This window comes from Antrostomus carolinensis, unplaced genomic scaffold (assembly GCF_000700745.2).
Source record: "Antrostomus carolinensis isolate BGI_N321 unplaced genomic scaffold, ASM70074v2 scaffold1994, whole genome shotgun sequence".
Taxonomy (NCBI): domain Eukaryota; kingdom Metazoa; phylum Chordata; class Aves; order Caprimulgiformes; family Caprimulgidae; genus Antrostomus; species Antrostomus carolinensis.
In genome coordinates, this window is record NW_010308474.1 from 53000 (window position 1) to 67617 (window position 14618).

A 14618-nucleotide genomic window follows, 5' to 3' on the forward strand; every position below is an offset into this window, starting at 1 on the left:
TCCTTTGAAATCTTAAGTGCAAACTGGTAAGTTTGTTTTCCAATTAATAACAGAGTCAAATGTTGAGATTCTGCAGTACACTGGCTGAAATTACACCAAAGCATTACTAGTAACTGTTAACAGCATTTCAGTGATGTCTCCTTTTGTTAGGATTGGTGCTTTTTGTTTCTTTGTCTCTAGATGTGCAAGAAAAAAAAAGAAAAGATATATACTAGTGGACTAATTGCACTATCTGTTTTGTTATCTGAAAATATTGGGAATTAAATTGGTTTGCCAACTGAATGTGTGAATTTATAAATACAGTTATGACATATTTTTTTTTCCAAATGCCTTGAAAAAAATACATCTTGATAAATTATCACAGTTGAAAAGGTGAATATTCTTTCTAGAAGATTTTTTTATTTATACTAGTATAAATGTTGCTTGTGGATTTGTTTTAATAAATAGAAATGGGAAAAAGTACTTGTTTTGGATTTGGATTTTAAACCTCAGCTTCTACCACCACAGAATGTAAACTGCTTTCTCCTTTCTTTGGATATAGTGTGTGATAGCTGAAGGAAATATTTAAAAGACCATTACTGCAATATTTCAGATGGCTTTTTATAAATACCATTATATATTCAGGAGTGTATAATAGAATACACAGAGTGGAAAATACAGTGGAGTATTATGGAGTATAAAGTCTAGTAAACATTTGTATTAAAATGTCATATTTTTTACTATTTATCTTCTGTCCTTAGTAACTGTTCACTTTCAGTCTTTGAGATCAATCTACTGCTGAGTTCATCTGAGAGATGTACACATGTAAAAGAACAAATGCTGTTTGAATTACATCTTCTTTTCTTTCTCTGTTTTAGGACCATAAGCCAAGGGGCCTTTTGTCAATTCATGTGTAAATATATTTTGTTGTTGTTGTTTAAAAGTGCTACATGCAGAGTGAGTGGGATGCTGCAGAACTTAGAACTCAGCAGGTCTCCAAGCAGCCAGATTTGAGGTTGTAAAATAAGTAACACATCAGAAAGGACCAGAAGGAAATGTGCCCCTTGGCTTTTCTTTTTATAGTCCTTTGAATTGAGGATGACCCTGACTATTCCAGCTGGCATAATCTTGTTGGTGTCTCGCACAGTCAGTGTGCAAACCAACAATATGGTCACAATCCTGCCAGGTTTCAGTCAGAGCTGGCTTGGAGCTGTAGTCCTTTTAGGTTTTCTTTGGATGCATGAGCATGCTTGATACCGTGAATAATTTGCCCTTGAGTCGTGCAATGACATTGAGTATTCATAGTACCTTTCTTATTATCCCTTTTAATAGTGGATTTAGCAGTGATGTATGCTTTGTTCTCTGGAGCGTTCTTTTGAACCCATCACAAATTTTCCATGCCACACACCCAGGTGCTGCATGTATGTAAATTTCCTTCTTTTTTTTGGTGCTACCCAACTAGTTGCCCTCAGGTATGAATCTGGGAAATACTGACTCAAGGCATCTCTCCCTGTAGGCAGTACATAGAAGTCAGGATTGTCCTCTTCTGCCCTGCAGAGGTCTCTTAACATTGTCCTGTTGACTAAGTTGCCAAGCTTGTGTCCTTGCATATTCTTGTATGTCCTCTAGCCTTGTCCCATGGCATGTAATACACACCTTGGCATCACAGGATAAAAGCTTTACTCCAGCAGGCCATGCACAGCCCCTCCCATTATTTCATAGAATCATAGAATGGTTTGGGTTGGAAGGGACCTTAAAGATCATCTAGTTCCCATCCCCCTGCCCTGAGCAGGGACACCTTCCACTAGATCAGGTTGCTCAAAGCTTCATTCAACCTGACCTTGAACACTTCCAGGGAGGGGGCATCCACAACTTCCCTGGGCAACCTGTTCCAGTGTCTCACCACCCTCACAGGAAAGAATTGCTTCCTAATATCTAATCTAGATCTACCCTCTTCCAGTTTAAAACTATTACCCCTTGTTCATTTCAGACTTGCTATACTGAAACAAGAGCAAAAGGTAGTAATTGCCTCCACACACCACATGGAACCCAGAGGAAAAGCCAGGCCAATGGTGATGCCCTGTGCAATCAGGCCTTGCTAAGAGCAGTCATGGATACAAGTCATTTTGGACTGTTTGTCCTGGCATTATCCCCTCTGAATTGGATGCCTTTAGAAATGTAAAGCTAGCCTTGAGGTATCTCTAGTAGGCCATCATAGTTCTATAGATACTATCACTGAGCCTTTCTTGTTAATATAATTCTCTTGTCAATAACGTTTTGCTCCTGGCTGCTATACTTGGAGGCGATGGGAAGTACAGAAATTTGGGATACATCAATTGCATTGATATTTTGTGCAAATGGAAGTTAATGCATACACTAACTTGGTTTTTGCTCTTCATCGTTACTTAGATCAGGATCTCCATTAATTTACTTTTGTCTGAGAAAACCAAATCAGGGACCGGTTTCTTGACAGACTAAAAAGGAATCACTACAGGCTATATTTATAATAGGTAGACTGGAATTGCACGTTGCACACACTCATGAGTGTGTTGCAGCAGGGGTGCTACAACAAGGCTGTTGATAAATTGCAAAATGCTTACAAGGTGTGTATCTTTTGTAGCTGCAGATGGCTGCTTTTTGATACTTTTGCACTGGTTATTAAGCCTGCAAAAAATGTTCATCACAGTTGCTCTGTAGTATTTTTTCTCTATCTTGTACTGGTTAAACTATGTGTTTACATGCAATTTATGCACATCAGTCTGCATTTATGCACGCAGAAAGCCTTACACAGTTGACACTGTGGACAGAAGCATACAGACCAGCTTGGAATAAATTTTGCCCCTAAATGGTATTCAGTATAGAGCCACTTTATCTTCAGTCTGCACAATGAGTATAGTGTAATTTACACAGTGCAGGCAAATAACTGTAACATATTACAAAATTTAATTGTACATATCAAACTAACAAAAATCAGGAACATGATCAGGCATTCTCCAATAGATACCCAGACAAGAGTAGAAAATCTTCGCAATATATCATAGCATAGATATTGAACTTAAATATTCTATGAACTTGTACTGTTCATATAGAGACAGAGTTCCAAAGATACATGCAGAACTGCTAGATTAAAAGTAATAGAAGATGAAAATTAAAGTTTAAAAACCCCCCACATTATCAAGAGAAGGAGAAACACTGGTAGTTGCTCAGATCCTGTATCATTGTGCAGTCGAGGCAGGACTGGAAGTCATACCCCAGAGTGACTTCATGTTACCTGAGTGCCTCTAGAAATAACAACTGCTCCCATCTCGGCTGTACACTAACAACCTCCCTCCCTTGCAGAATGAGTTTTTGCTGAGAAGTTTACAGGAGTACATCAACCAGATAAACTGTTCTTATTACCTTTTGTGCTATAAGTGGATGAAAAAATATGATATGCATAACTGACCAAAGTTAAAACTTCCAAAACCTGTGCAATGTGTGGTTTAGTTCTTATTTGTGGGCAAAAGCAATTAATTCTCTTTATGCCATAAAACTCTTGATGTATTTTAGCATTTTGTCATGGGTTACTTCTATGTTATATTTCTGATTGTACTGCAGAATATTAAGACTGAGGTTATAAAATGAAATATGCAGGAGGACTCCATAGTTTTTCCCAGGAAACATTGTGGATATTAGTAGCAATTACAAGAGGAGGCAATTTTTTTTTTAATCTTCTACCTGAAAAAAATGTTGGGAAAAAAAAAAAGTGGAATCCAGTGAAGTAAGACAGGGAGCAGTGACTTGAAAGGTCTTCAGAAAAACACGATCTGGTACTTGCAGCACAGTGAGACAAGGTTGTGGACTTGCTTATGGACATGCACAAGGATTTCTACTTCCTGATCTGTGCATTTAAAATCTGTGGAGCAAAGAACTATGTTCAAGCAGCGACGTGAATGTTATCTGTGGTAATACAGAATTACTCTTTCAAAACAAAACACTTGCTATTTTCAATATGTACTGTGGCTCAAAGATAAAATATTAATTTCTGTAATTTAGTAAATGGATTTTTTTTACAGTGATTATTTCTATGAATTTGTTCTTCATTATGCTTTTCTAACAGCCTGGCTCTCGTGTTAAATTTCAGCATCCACTGTGTTGCCCAGGTGGTACAGAGCAACATCTCTTTCCCAGTTTGTGCCAGGGTCATGATGATCTTTAGTGTCTCATCACTCCTTTTTCCTGAGCTGTGAATACTCAAGGCCACCCTATTCATCTGTGTGCATTCCATGTTCTACCATATTATGTCCTTCCAGTCATGCTTCCTGATCTGGATGGCTCCAGAAAAGAAAGCAGGGGATAAAACAAATAATCTCACCCATTTTGTGGGGGCAGATGGGACAGAGGCACTTTCAGACATATCCCAGCAAGAAAGAGAGGCACAAAACAACATGGGTGGCAAATGTGAGAATCCTGCTTTGGCACAGGGCTCTGCATGTGGGTTATACATCCTAGGCTGCCTTTTGATTGATTTGTGATGCTGAGCTTACCTTTCAATGTTGATATGCTGGGCACAAAATCTGTTTTTAAAGATAAAGCTCAGGTCCAAAATGTAGCATTTGATTTTCTACATACAGAGTCACTGAAGTTCCAGGAAATACCTCCCACAGGCACCTGCACTGTGTAAGAGTGGAGCCTGGTCTGCCTGCTGTACCTTGTCTAGCCTAGTCTACCTCATGTTTAGCAGCACTGAATAAGGTGGTTTCAGGTAACTATGGATCAGGAATTTGGATGACTTGCAGTGGCCCGCAGCAAAACCTTGGAGCTGTTTGCCTCAGAAGGGAGTAAAGGATCTGTGGAAATAGCTGATTTCTTCCACTCAGGCATTAGTTTCCCTGCTCCTGGGTGGCCACAAGTTAAACCACCAGTCCAGAAGGCTTGAGAGGAAAACCACAGCCCCATTTGCTATAGCACTGTCTTTTCTTAGCCCAATATATGAATTATTTCTTTTTCACTTTGTCCATGTTTGCTATCTTTCTGCTAACTCCAAAGAGGTTACTGTGATAAATTGGGGTGGGGGCAGCTGTTCTGTCTTGTGTGATTTCTCCCTGCCCTCCACCAGCTCTGCAAGGACCCGCTATTCTCCACAGCACGTTTAATCACCCTGAGCAATGGGCAGGCCATGTGGTGCTTACCAAAGCCATAACTTTTATGTCAAGAGAGATCAAGATCTGCCAGCTTCAACTATCAGTGATGTCCATGTGAAATAGGAAAGTGAAAATTTTTTTTAGAGCAATTCAGTCTCCACGGCAGGTGAAGGTGGAAGAAACATTTACTTTTTCAGGTGTTCCCCTGAGCCGACTGTGAAAAGGAAGCAGGAACTTTGCAGACAGTGAATGAAGGGGCATTGAAATGAAGGGGCAAATGCAGGAGAATGTTTTTCCATGGACTTACGTGAAACTTCATAAAAATCTACCAGTTCCTGTGAGAAAGTAATGTTAGCCATTGAATGATAGGCTGAACTAAATCAAAACAAACAGGACACTGAGTCTGAAAACATCACATCACGTAGAGACTTTGGTGGGAGTATTTCAGTTAAGGTCTCTGAGAACTAGTATCATAATTTAGAAGCGTAATTTCTCCCATGCAACAGCAGAATTCATTGTAGATCGTCTGTTGCACCTTGAGGTCAGAACCACCCTTGTAATGGACCAGAAGCTCTCCTTGCTCAAGGATAACACCAAACCTTCCAGGTGGAACTCAAATTGCATTTTAAAGAATGTGTGATGAAAGCTTTTCCAAATGGATCAAGTCTTTAAACAATTTCTCAAGATTTACGTTACTTTCTAGTGTTTAGTTGCAAGCCTAGACTCTGTGAAGTCCATCATCTTCCACATGGATACTCCAAAAGGTTAATTCTATTTAGGAAGTGTTGAGATCAGAAGTCATGTAAAGCTCATTGTTTACTTTGAAGAATTTCTGTGGTGAAAAGTAAGATTTTGCTGGGTCAAAACAAGTTATCATATTTTTGATACTAAGTATTTTAGTACTTAACATCTTTCTGTTGAATGCACGAAGAGGTTTTCCACCACTTTTTTCTCTGTGAGACTTGTAACTTCTTTTGTAGTCACTCAACCTAACTAACAGGGTGACCAGAGATGCCTTACCGAGTATATGGTTAACAGATACTATCACAGTCGTCCTGTCTGCATTCCAGCTGTATAAAGGTTATTCATAAGACACCTGATTTCTAACAGTTTGCCCTAACAAGGATTTTCAGGTTGCAGCCCTTTTGAAAAGATGCCACTGCCAGTTTGCAACTGAAGAGAGATTCCTTCTTCGACCAGAATAGTCTTTTTGTATTATTCCATAGTAATGCTCAAGTCAGATCACTGTTGTTGGGGGAAAACTGCAAACAAAGGCTTTACTCTAAGTTGTTATTCTAACTATGGTTTCTTTTTCTCTGCTTTCAGAGGCTGGCAACAAGAAGCTAAAGAGCACGATACAGAGAAGCACAGAGACAGGAATGGCAGCAGAGATGAGAAGTCGTATGGTTCGACAGCCAAGTCGGGAATCCACTGATGGCAGCATAAATAGTTATAGCTCCGAGGGCAAGTAAGTGGCATTAAAAATATCAGTAATGTAGGAGAAGTTTCCTGTCTTTGTGAGAAAACTTGGGATGTGAACAGAGGTCCCAGCTCTGGCCGAAGGGGATAGCTCTGTGTAGAGATTCATCCTCTTGAAACGTTTGCAAAACTGAGCTACATAACACAAATTTCTTGAAAACTGAAATTGAAAGAGGACATCTTAGGGTTTCACATTTTTCCTGTCATCCAGCGAGGCATATTGTTCATCAAAAGACAACTAAATTCAGAGTGCATTCAAAACAAAACATAGGGGTACTTTTTCTTTGAGTTATGTTTGGATTAACTTGGAGTTAAACTTCAGATGTTGTATGTAAATCCCTGTGATATGAAACTCCGTTCAGTAATACTGTATACAAAGAAAGTTTAGTTTGGAGCTGGTCCAAGTCTCTTACTGAGAATTGTAAACCCAGAGTCCAGCTGCCCCATCAGCTGAAATCAGGCAGAAAACTGTGGGGAATGGGGCAGCTGGTTTCATTCACTGCTGAGTGACTCAGTGTGTAGGAAAGGAGAAAGAACAAAGGAAGATCTGACACACAAGTGTGAGTGAATACTCCGGTCTCCTCACAGCACTCAATGGGACTCCCCTGCGTTTGCCAAGGCACAGTGGTCACAAGGTGATTCTTAGAAGATGCCTTCCAACAAAAGTAGTAACAGAGGCTAGGCAAATCCACCCTATAGACCTGGAAGAAGGAAGAGATTGGGACTTGTTTGGCTTCACCTTTTTATATGCTTGCCATGTTACCACAGTTGTTACTGTGCATTGTATAAGGCACAGTGGTGGCAAGGAGCTGTGTAAAGGTGCAGTTTCTCCATCATCAGATAATCTCACCACCATCATTTTTTTTTTTTTTAAATGAGAGTGATGAGACAATGGAACAGATTCCACAGAGAAGTTGTGGATGCCAAATCATTGGAAGTATTCAGGGTCAGATTGGATGGGGCTTTGAGCAACCTGATCTAGTGAAAGATATCTGTGCTTACTGCAGCAGGGTTGGAACTAAATTATCTTTAAGGTCACTTCCAACCAAAACTATTCTGTGATTCTATGATAATGCTAAGAATTGCAAGAGCCATGCAAGAAAAACGGGCTTCATCATATATAACTCAAAACCAAAGTAGATAAACATCAGATAAAGAATGAGGGACAAGAGTAAAATATCACAGTACTTTTCCCAGTATGATTCGATGGTAGGGCATTACCTTTACGCTTTCAACAGTCCACCCTGCCACCCTCCTTCCTCTCTCTAGGCTGGAGTGTCAGTCTGCAAGGCATCAGTCACTCACCATGGTGACAAAGGGCCAGATGAAATGGACCCTGCTAAGGAGGAGCAGAGGGAGCTTGTTTCTCTGGTGAGCAGTATGGGAGAGGTGGGAGCCTGGCAGTGAGGACCTTTTCAAGGGAACAGCCTAATCCTCTGCTCCACCTTCAGGGCATGTAAACAGATTTGGCAAGGCTGGGGCAGCCAAGGTCTGGATCTGGAGGTTACAGCAGGCATCTGGAGAAGAGAAACTGCAAGGTAGAGCTTTAAAGTGTTGACTTGAGAATCAGTCTCTGAGTAAGGCAGTGAACAGAGCAAGCCTGGAAGGTAAACCGAGTGCTTACTTCTCATTGGAATATTTTGCAGGTTGAGTGTGCATTGTGGGACTTAGTTTGAAAATTATCCTTTAGAACTAGGTCCATCTTCAAGGTAAAGTGAGCTATCATAAGCTGGTAGTCATACTATCTGCATCTTATGTCTTGTTTCTGTCTCCTTAGCTCCTTTGCCTGCTCCCCATCTCTTGCTGCTCCAGCACCAATTCTGCCTCTGACAAGTCTTCTTACCTCAGTGCTTTTATATGATAGATTTCTTCACATCTGACTACATTTGTCCTGCGTTATTCAATACTTTTCTGATCCATGCTTTTGGCACCAGCTCCCTAACTTTTCACTATGTTTCTGTCCCAGACTTTTTGTTTGCTAGAGTTACCAGCTCTTCTGGTCAATTCTTGATGATCCGTATACCTCAACTTCATTTCCTGACAGTATACCTCAACTTCATTTCCTGACTGCAAACCCACTTCACACTTGACCTTAGCTTTAAATACTGTCCCTGATCTCCATAACTCTATTCCAATCCCTGGCAAGAGCAAAGAAACAGTGAGGCCAGTGAAGTGAGAACACCACCAATATCTAACAGTAACTCTGAAGGGAAGCCCAAGAGAATGGGCCAAAGGAGGCAGATAACAAAACTCAGGTGAAACAGTTCAATATATCTTGCTGCAATGAAGGAAGAGAAACATTCCTTAAACAGAACACAATGACATAGGCAAAAGGGATCCCAGCGGGCTCTGTTCAGTGTGGTGCTGTACTTTGTGGCTTGGAAAACTTCTCTGGTCTTCTGGTTTTCTGATTCTGTGATTTAGCTATAGATCAAATCCTCAGATGCTCTGCAAACTTGCTTGAGTTTGATAGAATAATGTTAGTTTACAGCAGCTCTGGGTTTAGATCACAGTGAGTGAAGAATGTTAAATGCAGAGATTCTTGTAAGAAAGGTGACCAACAGAATGATTTTCTACTGTTTAATCACTTCCCCCACATGGGTACCAACTATAGATCTAGATGTGGCTACTAGAATATTTTGGCTAGGGAGTGGCATTAGGTTTAGCTCTATCAACGCTAGTACTACCTGCCAGTTTACTGCTTCATTAAACAGCTGCAGGAATCAATCAGATTAATTTAGTGTATACATCTGTTTTCCACATTTGTGGAATGTGGAAGCTGATGTGGATGGGGTTTGGATGCATGTATAGATGTAAAACAGTATTACATGGTAAATCAAGAATTCAAGAATGAAGAATGATATGCTATTAAACTTCATGAGGCTTTTTATATTTTCTCATCCAAGGTCACTCATAGTTTATTCACCTGTCAGGCTCTTCATCGCTCCTGGACACCTCCTTAGCAAGAACTGCTTTGGGTTTATGCATAGAATTTCACTGCACTTCTTTGGGGTCCATGGGAGAGAGTTTGTTCCTGATGCTGCAGAACAATTTGTGGTTGCACATCCTGAGCTGCTTGCCTTGTATCAGTAGTACTTTTGAGGTAAATACTGTAGGGCAATAGAAATTAATCCTGTTCTTATGCTTAACCCGCTTTTCTTTTACTTCAGCTTAATATTTCCTGGAGTACGGCTGGGCGCTGACAGTCAGTTTAGTGATTTCCTCGATGGACTTGGACCTGCACAGTTAGTAGGCCGACAAACGCTAGCAACTCCTGCCATGGGTAAGAATAGAATGTTCTCCTCTGTTAAATTAATAATGAGCAAATTAACTAATGGACACACTGCCAGACTACAGCACCAAAAAGACTTTTACAAAGTGGCTTCCTTCACTGTAAACCTCAAGGTCCTATACACAGTCACTGGTATGCTAGCATCTGAAACAGGGTGATTAACAGTATTGGCTCCCTATGTGAGCTGCCTGCTAATCTCATTTGCAATTTGAAGATAAGGCTTGCACTTTACTTCCCACTCAAAATTATTGTGTCCTTATTTACTCAAGGCTCAAGTTTTGGCCCCCCCAAAAAACACTCAGCAATTTTCAGAAGACCTGCTATGTGGTATCCTTTCACTAGTGACGATTTGCAAATGTTTGTATTATTGCTCCCCCTTCTGGTTCCCTGTCGCATGTTTTATTTTGGATATGAGGTACAGAGATGTGCTCTTTAAAAAGCTTGTTGGAATTTTTCTGTGAACTATTTTTAGTGCAACACTGAGCTCTGTTTATTCGAGCAAAGTCTGATTGATAAAAAAAGCTTGCCTGCTGCTCCATCATACCTCAAGTACCAAGGTATAAACACCGCTTTACTATGCTGTTAGACAAGCACGTGAAAATCTCATGCCCAGTTAATTTCAAAATGCTGTCTTTCTAAACCTGGACCCCAAATTCTATAGTTCAGGACTATCTATTTGTGAGTGTGTGTTTTTAGACAATGAGATTTGACATGTCAAATATACACATACTCACGTGTTCCATGGATATACGTATAGTTCATTTATTTGCACAGGCATCACATAGCTGCCCATGTCATACTGTGCATTTTTTATTCTAAGTGGCCTCTTAGATTTCATAGTTGACTTCCCTTGTATTTTATTGATCTAGATCAGAACAGTACTTGGTCTCAGACTAAGCAGTTTCCTTTTTCTACAGTCCAACAGGAGGGTTGGACTAGATGATCTCCTGAGGTCCCTTCCAACCCCTATGATTCTGTGATTCTGTGAAATGTCATTTGTCAGAGCTCAAGCAGGGAAACAAGTTTGACTATTTAGTAGCAAAAGCAGCTTTTAACATGTTGCGTCATTTTATTCACACCAAAAACTGTTGTGGAACATTGATAAAAACAGGAAAGTTGTCACCCATGTGCTTGGTTGGAGACTTTTGCCGAAAAAAAACCCTCTTTTGAGCTCCTTGAGGACAGGACATCATTCTCTGAAGCTGGGCTATGACTGTGTGCCTCATCTGGCTCGTGTCTCTGCCTTGCGCTGAGGACGCTGTCAAGCAATTGTAGTTACAGAAGAAGGTTTCAACATAAGCCTCTACCAGCAATTCTCCTTCCTGCTTCATCAAACAAGGAGCTTTCATGCTTCCAGTTCTTGCATCTTGAAGGCAGAAACTTGCAGCTGGGGAGATTTCTGCACATGAATTTGGGTTCAGTGAGTGTGGGACCACTGTAAGGGCAGCACATGGCAGCGACCGGCACACTGGGGCAGCAGACCTAGGTAGGAAGTCTCTAGATAATTCACCAGTGCAAAATTAAAGGTGTGGTGGTTATACCATAGTGTTGCTGTAAATTCTGATCCATGGATCAGAAATACTGAACTCTGGTATAAACCAAGAGAGGGCACTGTGCTCCCTAAGTATATATCTATATATATTTTAGTTCTCTTTTAAGGATGGAGAAATTAAAGGAATCAGGAAGAGAGGTGACAAGAACACTGATGCAGCAGACTAGTGTCAAATGAGTCTTTCTGTTTCTCACTCTTATACCGTGTCTCCCAGGCTGTACTGCTTCTCTAAAATGTGGGCTTCTTTCTTCTCCCTCTCAGGTGACATCCAGATTGGAATGGTGGATAAAAAGGGACAGTTAGAAGTAGAAGTCATTAGAGCCCGTGGCCTCACACAAAAACCTGGCTCCAAATCTACCCCAGGTGAGGAAAAAATAGACAATAAATGAACAGAAAACAAGAATATGACATATACTGATGAACTGGAAATTAGAGACTTTTTGAACTCCTCGTTAGCTGTCACTACATGTGCATTTGTTTGGTTTGCTTTTCAACAAGGAAAGCATGCATGGATATATCCTTACTGCCAATGTCCAGTTCTTACCACCTTGCATCTGCCTTGCATATCACCATTCAACAATGATTTTTCAGCAACTCAATATCCATTGTGGAAAGAACATTTGCAGAAGTGATTCTGCGTATCTTAGGCAATTCATTTATCTCAGAGGGGCTTTGTCGATGTAGATGAAGTCCTTTGTGTTTGTACCACATCAAAACAAGAGATGGAGAACAGATTAAAGTGCTTTGAACAAACAGCTTAATGGACCCATATGCCATGGTCTTCTGTACACAACAGTGCTTCAATACAGCAGGTTACGCTAGTGTCAGTGTCAATAATTTGTCTAATGAATGAGATTTAATATTGCATCATTTTATAACAACATTTTTGGAAGTTCTGGTTATTTATAGAAATCTTTATTAGAAGAGATGTGTAATCTCCAACACAACCACTGATTACCATGACAACTGGAACAGTTGTTTTAGATAACATTTTGCCAAAATGGTACTTTACAACCTCCTTAGGAACTGAAGACAAAAGAGCAATTAATGTCTGTGTTATCTGAGTGACTTAGTTTTAAATATTCCTTTCAATGAAACATCAGTGTCTTTTGTTTTGGAACATCTCTGACCCCGAAACATACATAGCGACTCCAGAGTAGCTTTCAGTGACAGTTAACTCCTGGCAAAGGGAAGTGTTTTTAAAATGACAGATATGAAACAGAATTGTTGCTAGTAACATCTTAGATCATTAAATTAAAGGTTTCTAAAAATCAAATTGATTTCTTATGGGCTGTGTCATTTATTTTATGAATATAATTGCATTCAGATTATACAGTGAAGACAGTGTATGTTATTTTCTTTCCACTCAGCTTCCTTTTAAGGCATTTGTCCTCCAGCTCAGATGTGCAATGTAGAAGTTTTTAAGTCCAAACATAAAATTCATGATGTTCTGTTTGCAGCTCCGTATGTCAAAGTGTATTTATTGGAAAATGGAGCATGTATAGCTAAGAAGAAGACAAGAATTGCACGGAAGACCCTTGATCCTTTGTACCAACAGACACTAGTTTTTGATGAAAGTCCACAGGGTAAAGTCCTTCAGGTCAGTTGCTTCTTAGTCCTATTTTAAGCTATCATTTGGACAAGTGCTTGCATGTTTACTTAAGTTTAAGCAATATGCATAAACCCATTCCAACTCACTAAGCATTTAATTTTATAAATACCAGCAAACCTCCTTGTGGCTTGTGGTTTCAGACCTGCAAAATGTCTGGCTGTATTAAACATTTCTCTTTTGTTGACTCACTCCTGTCCTGCCATTAGGTTTTCCCACAAATGGGGAACAATCATTCACCCTTAAGAATAACATTTTCCTTACATTACACATAACAGCAGGAAGGAACATGTAAGCATGGGTTTGAGGACAATGCTGAACCTGTATTTTCTGTCCTTCCAGGTAATAGTCTGGGGAGACTATGGCCGAATGGACCACAAATGCTTCATGGGAGTTGCCCAGATCCTTCTGGAGGAACTGGATCTGTCCAGTGTGGTAATAGGCTGGTATAAATTATTTCCACCTTCATCACTAGTGGATCCAACCTTGACTCCCCTGACACGCAGAGCTTCCCAGTCATCTCTGGAAAGTTCAACCGGGCCTCCCTGCATTAGATCATAGTAGCAGGTGCTGTCTAATGAGAACGTCACCCAGGATAACCAATTGGAACCGGATATTTACAAGATCAAAAAATACTGTTGGAGAGAGACAATCACTTCTGTTTTTGCTTGTAGTAGTTATCCAAAAATATGTCTGTTTGTCGAGAGATGGCTTAAATTGACAGAACAAAGGTATATCACATACAGCCAATCTATTAGCGGCTATCACTGATGCTTATAATGATCAAAAAAAAAAAAAAAAAAAAAAAAAGAGAAAGAGAGAGAGAGAGTGGGACCTTTAGATTTGACCTAAGTCAAAGATGAGCCAAACTGGAAGCTCTCACTCTGTTAACAATGTTGAATTGTTCACATTTTGACAGAGCCCTTGAGCAGTGTTACCTTCCTGGTGTTTCAGCAGTTTTTCTGTACTTGTCACTTCCACTAGTTTTTTGCCATTTGATTCTGCTAGTTTTGTAGAAGTCCTCACAACGCTAACAGAGACCCTTCCTTTCTTTTTCTAAACCAAACAAAAAAGGGCTGAAGCATATCTCTGTAAGCATCGTTAAAGTGTTCAACAGCCACAGTTACAATTCCAGCGAGTTCAAATCGTTTCTCAGTTCTCTCCCAAGGAGAGACTCCCAAGTCTCTCATGTGGGAACCCAGAAAAAATGACCAATCTAAGTTATATTCTTAAAAATAAATAATCATCATAGTGCCACTTTTTCTTTGTAAAAAGCAGATATGTTTGCATTATATATAAGAACTTTTATGTTTATGATGTTTTGCATGGAAGAATTTTGAAGAATTCTGCAACTACTGCTGGGGACTGGTATAACGCAGCTTTAGTCTTAATTTTGACATTGAATACGTTACTGGTAATGCAGTTTTCCTCCTAGAAATGGAGAGGAAATATTTACGTTTCTGTGTATAAATGTATATTTGACTTCCCAAAATGTCGACCAGGAATGGATTGAGCATATGACACTTTCAGCTGTACCCAGGCTTCTCTGATGTGTGTCGCTTCAGACGCACCTGTCTGCCCTGG

The 14618-nt window shown here is 40.0% G+C and overlaps 1 protein-coding gene across 1 annotated transcript in view; it reads left to right on the top strand.

The window, feature by feature from the left end:
- Nucleotides 1-13851, top strand: part of LOC104523239 (regulating synaptic membrane exocytosis protein 1) — a gene marked incomplete at its 5' end in the record, with an annotated part of 63914 nt that extends 50063 nt beyond the window's left edge. Inside the window, 5 exons of the mRNA XM_010165761.1 lie at nt 6429-6570; nt 9752-9864; nt 11687-11788; nt 12886-13025; nt 13377-13851. Coding sequence (XP_010164063.1) covers nt 6429-6570; nt 9752-9864; nt 11687-11788; nt 12886-13025; nt 13377-13595 — 716 coding nt within the window. The remainder of the gene's footprint in view (nt 1-6428; nt 6571-9751; nt 9865-11686; nt 11789-12885; nt 13026-13376) is intronic.
- Between the last annotated feature and the right edge of the window lie 767 nt (nt 13852-14618).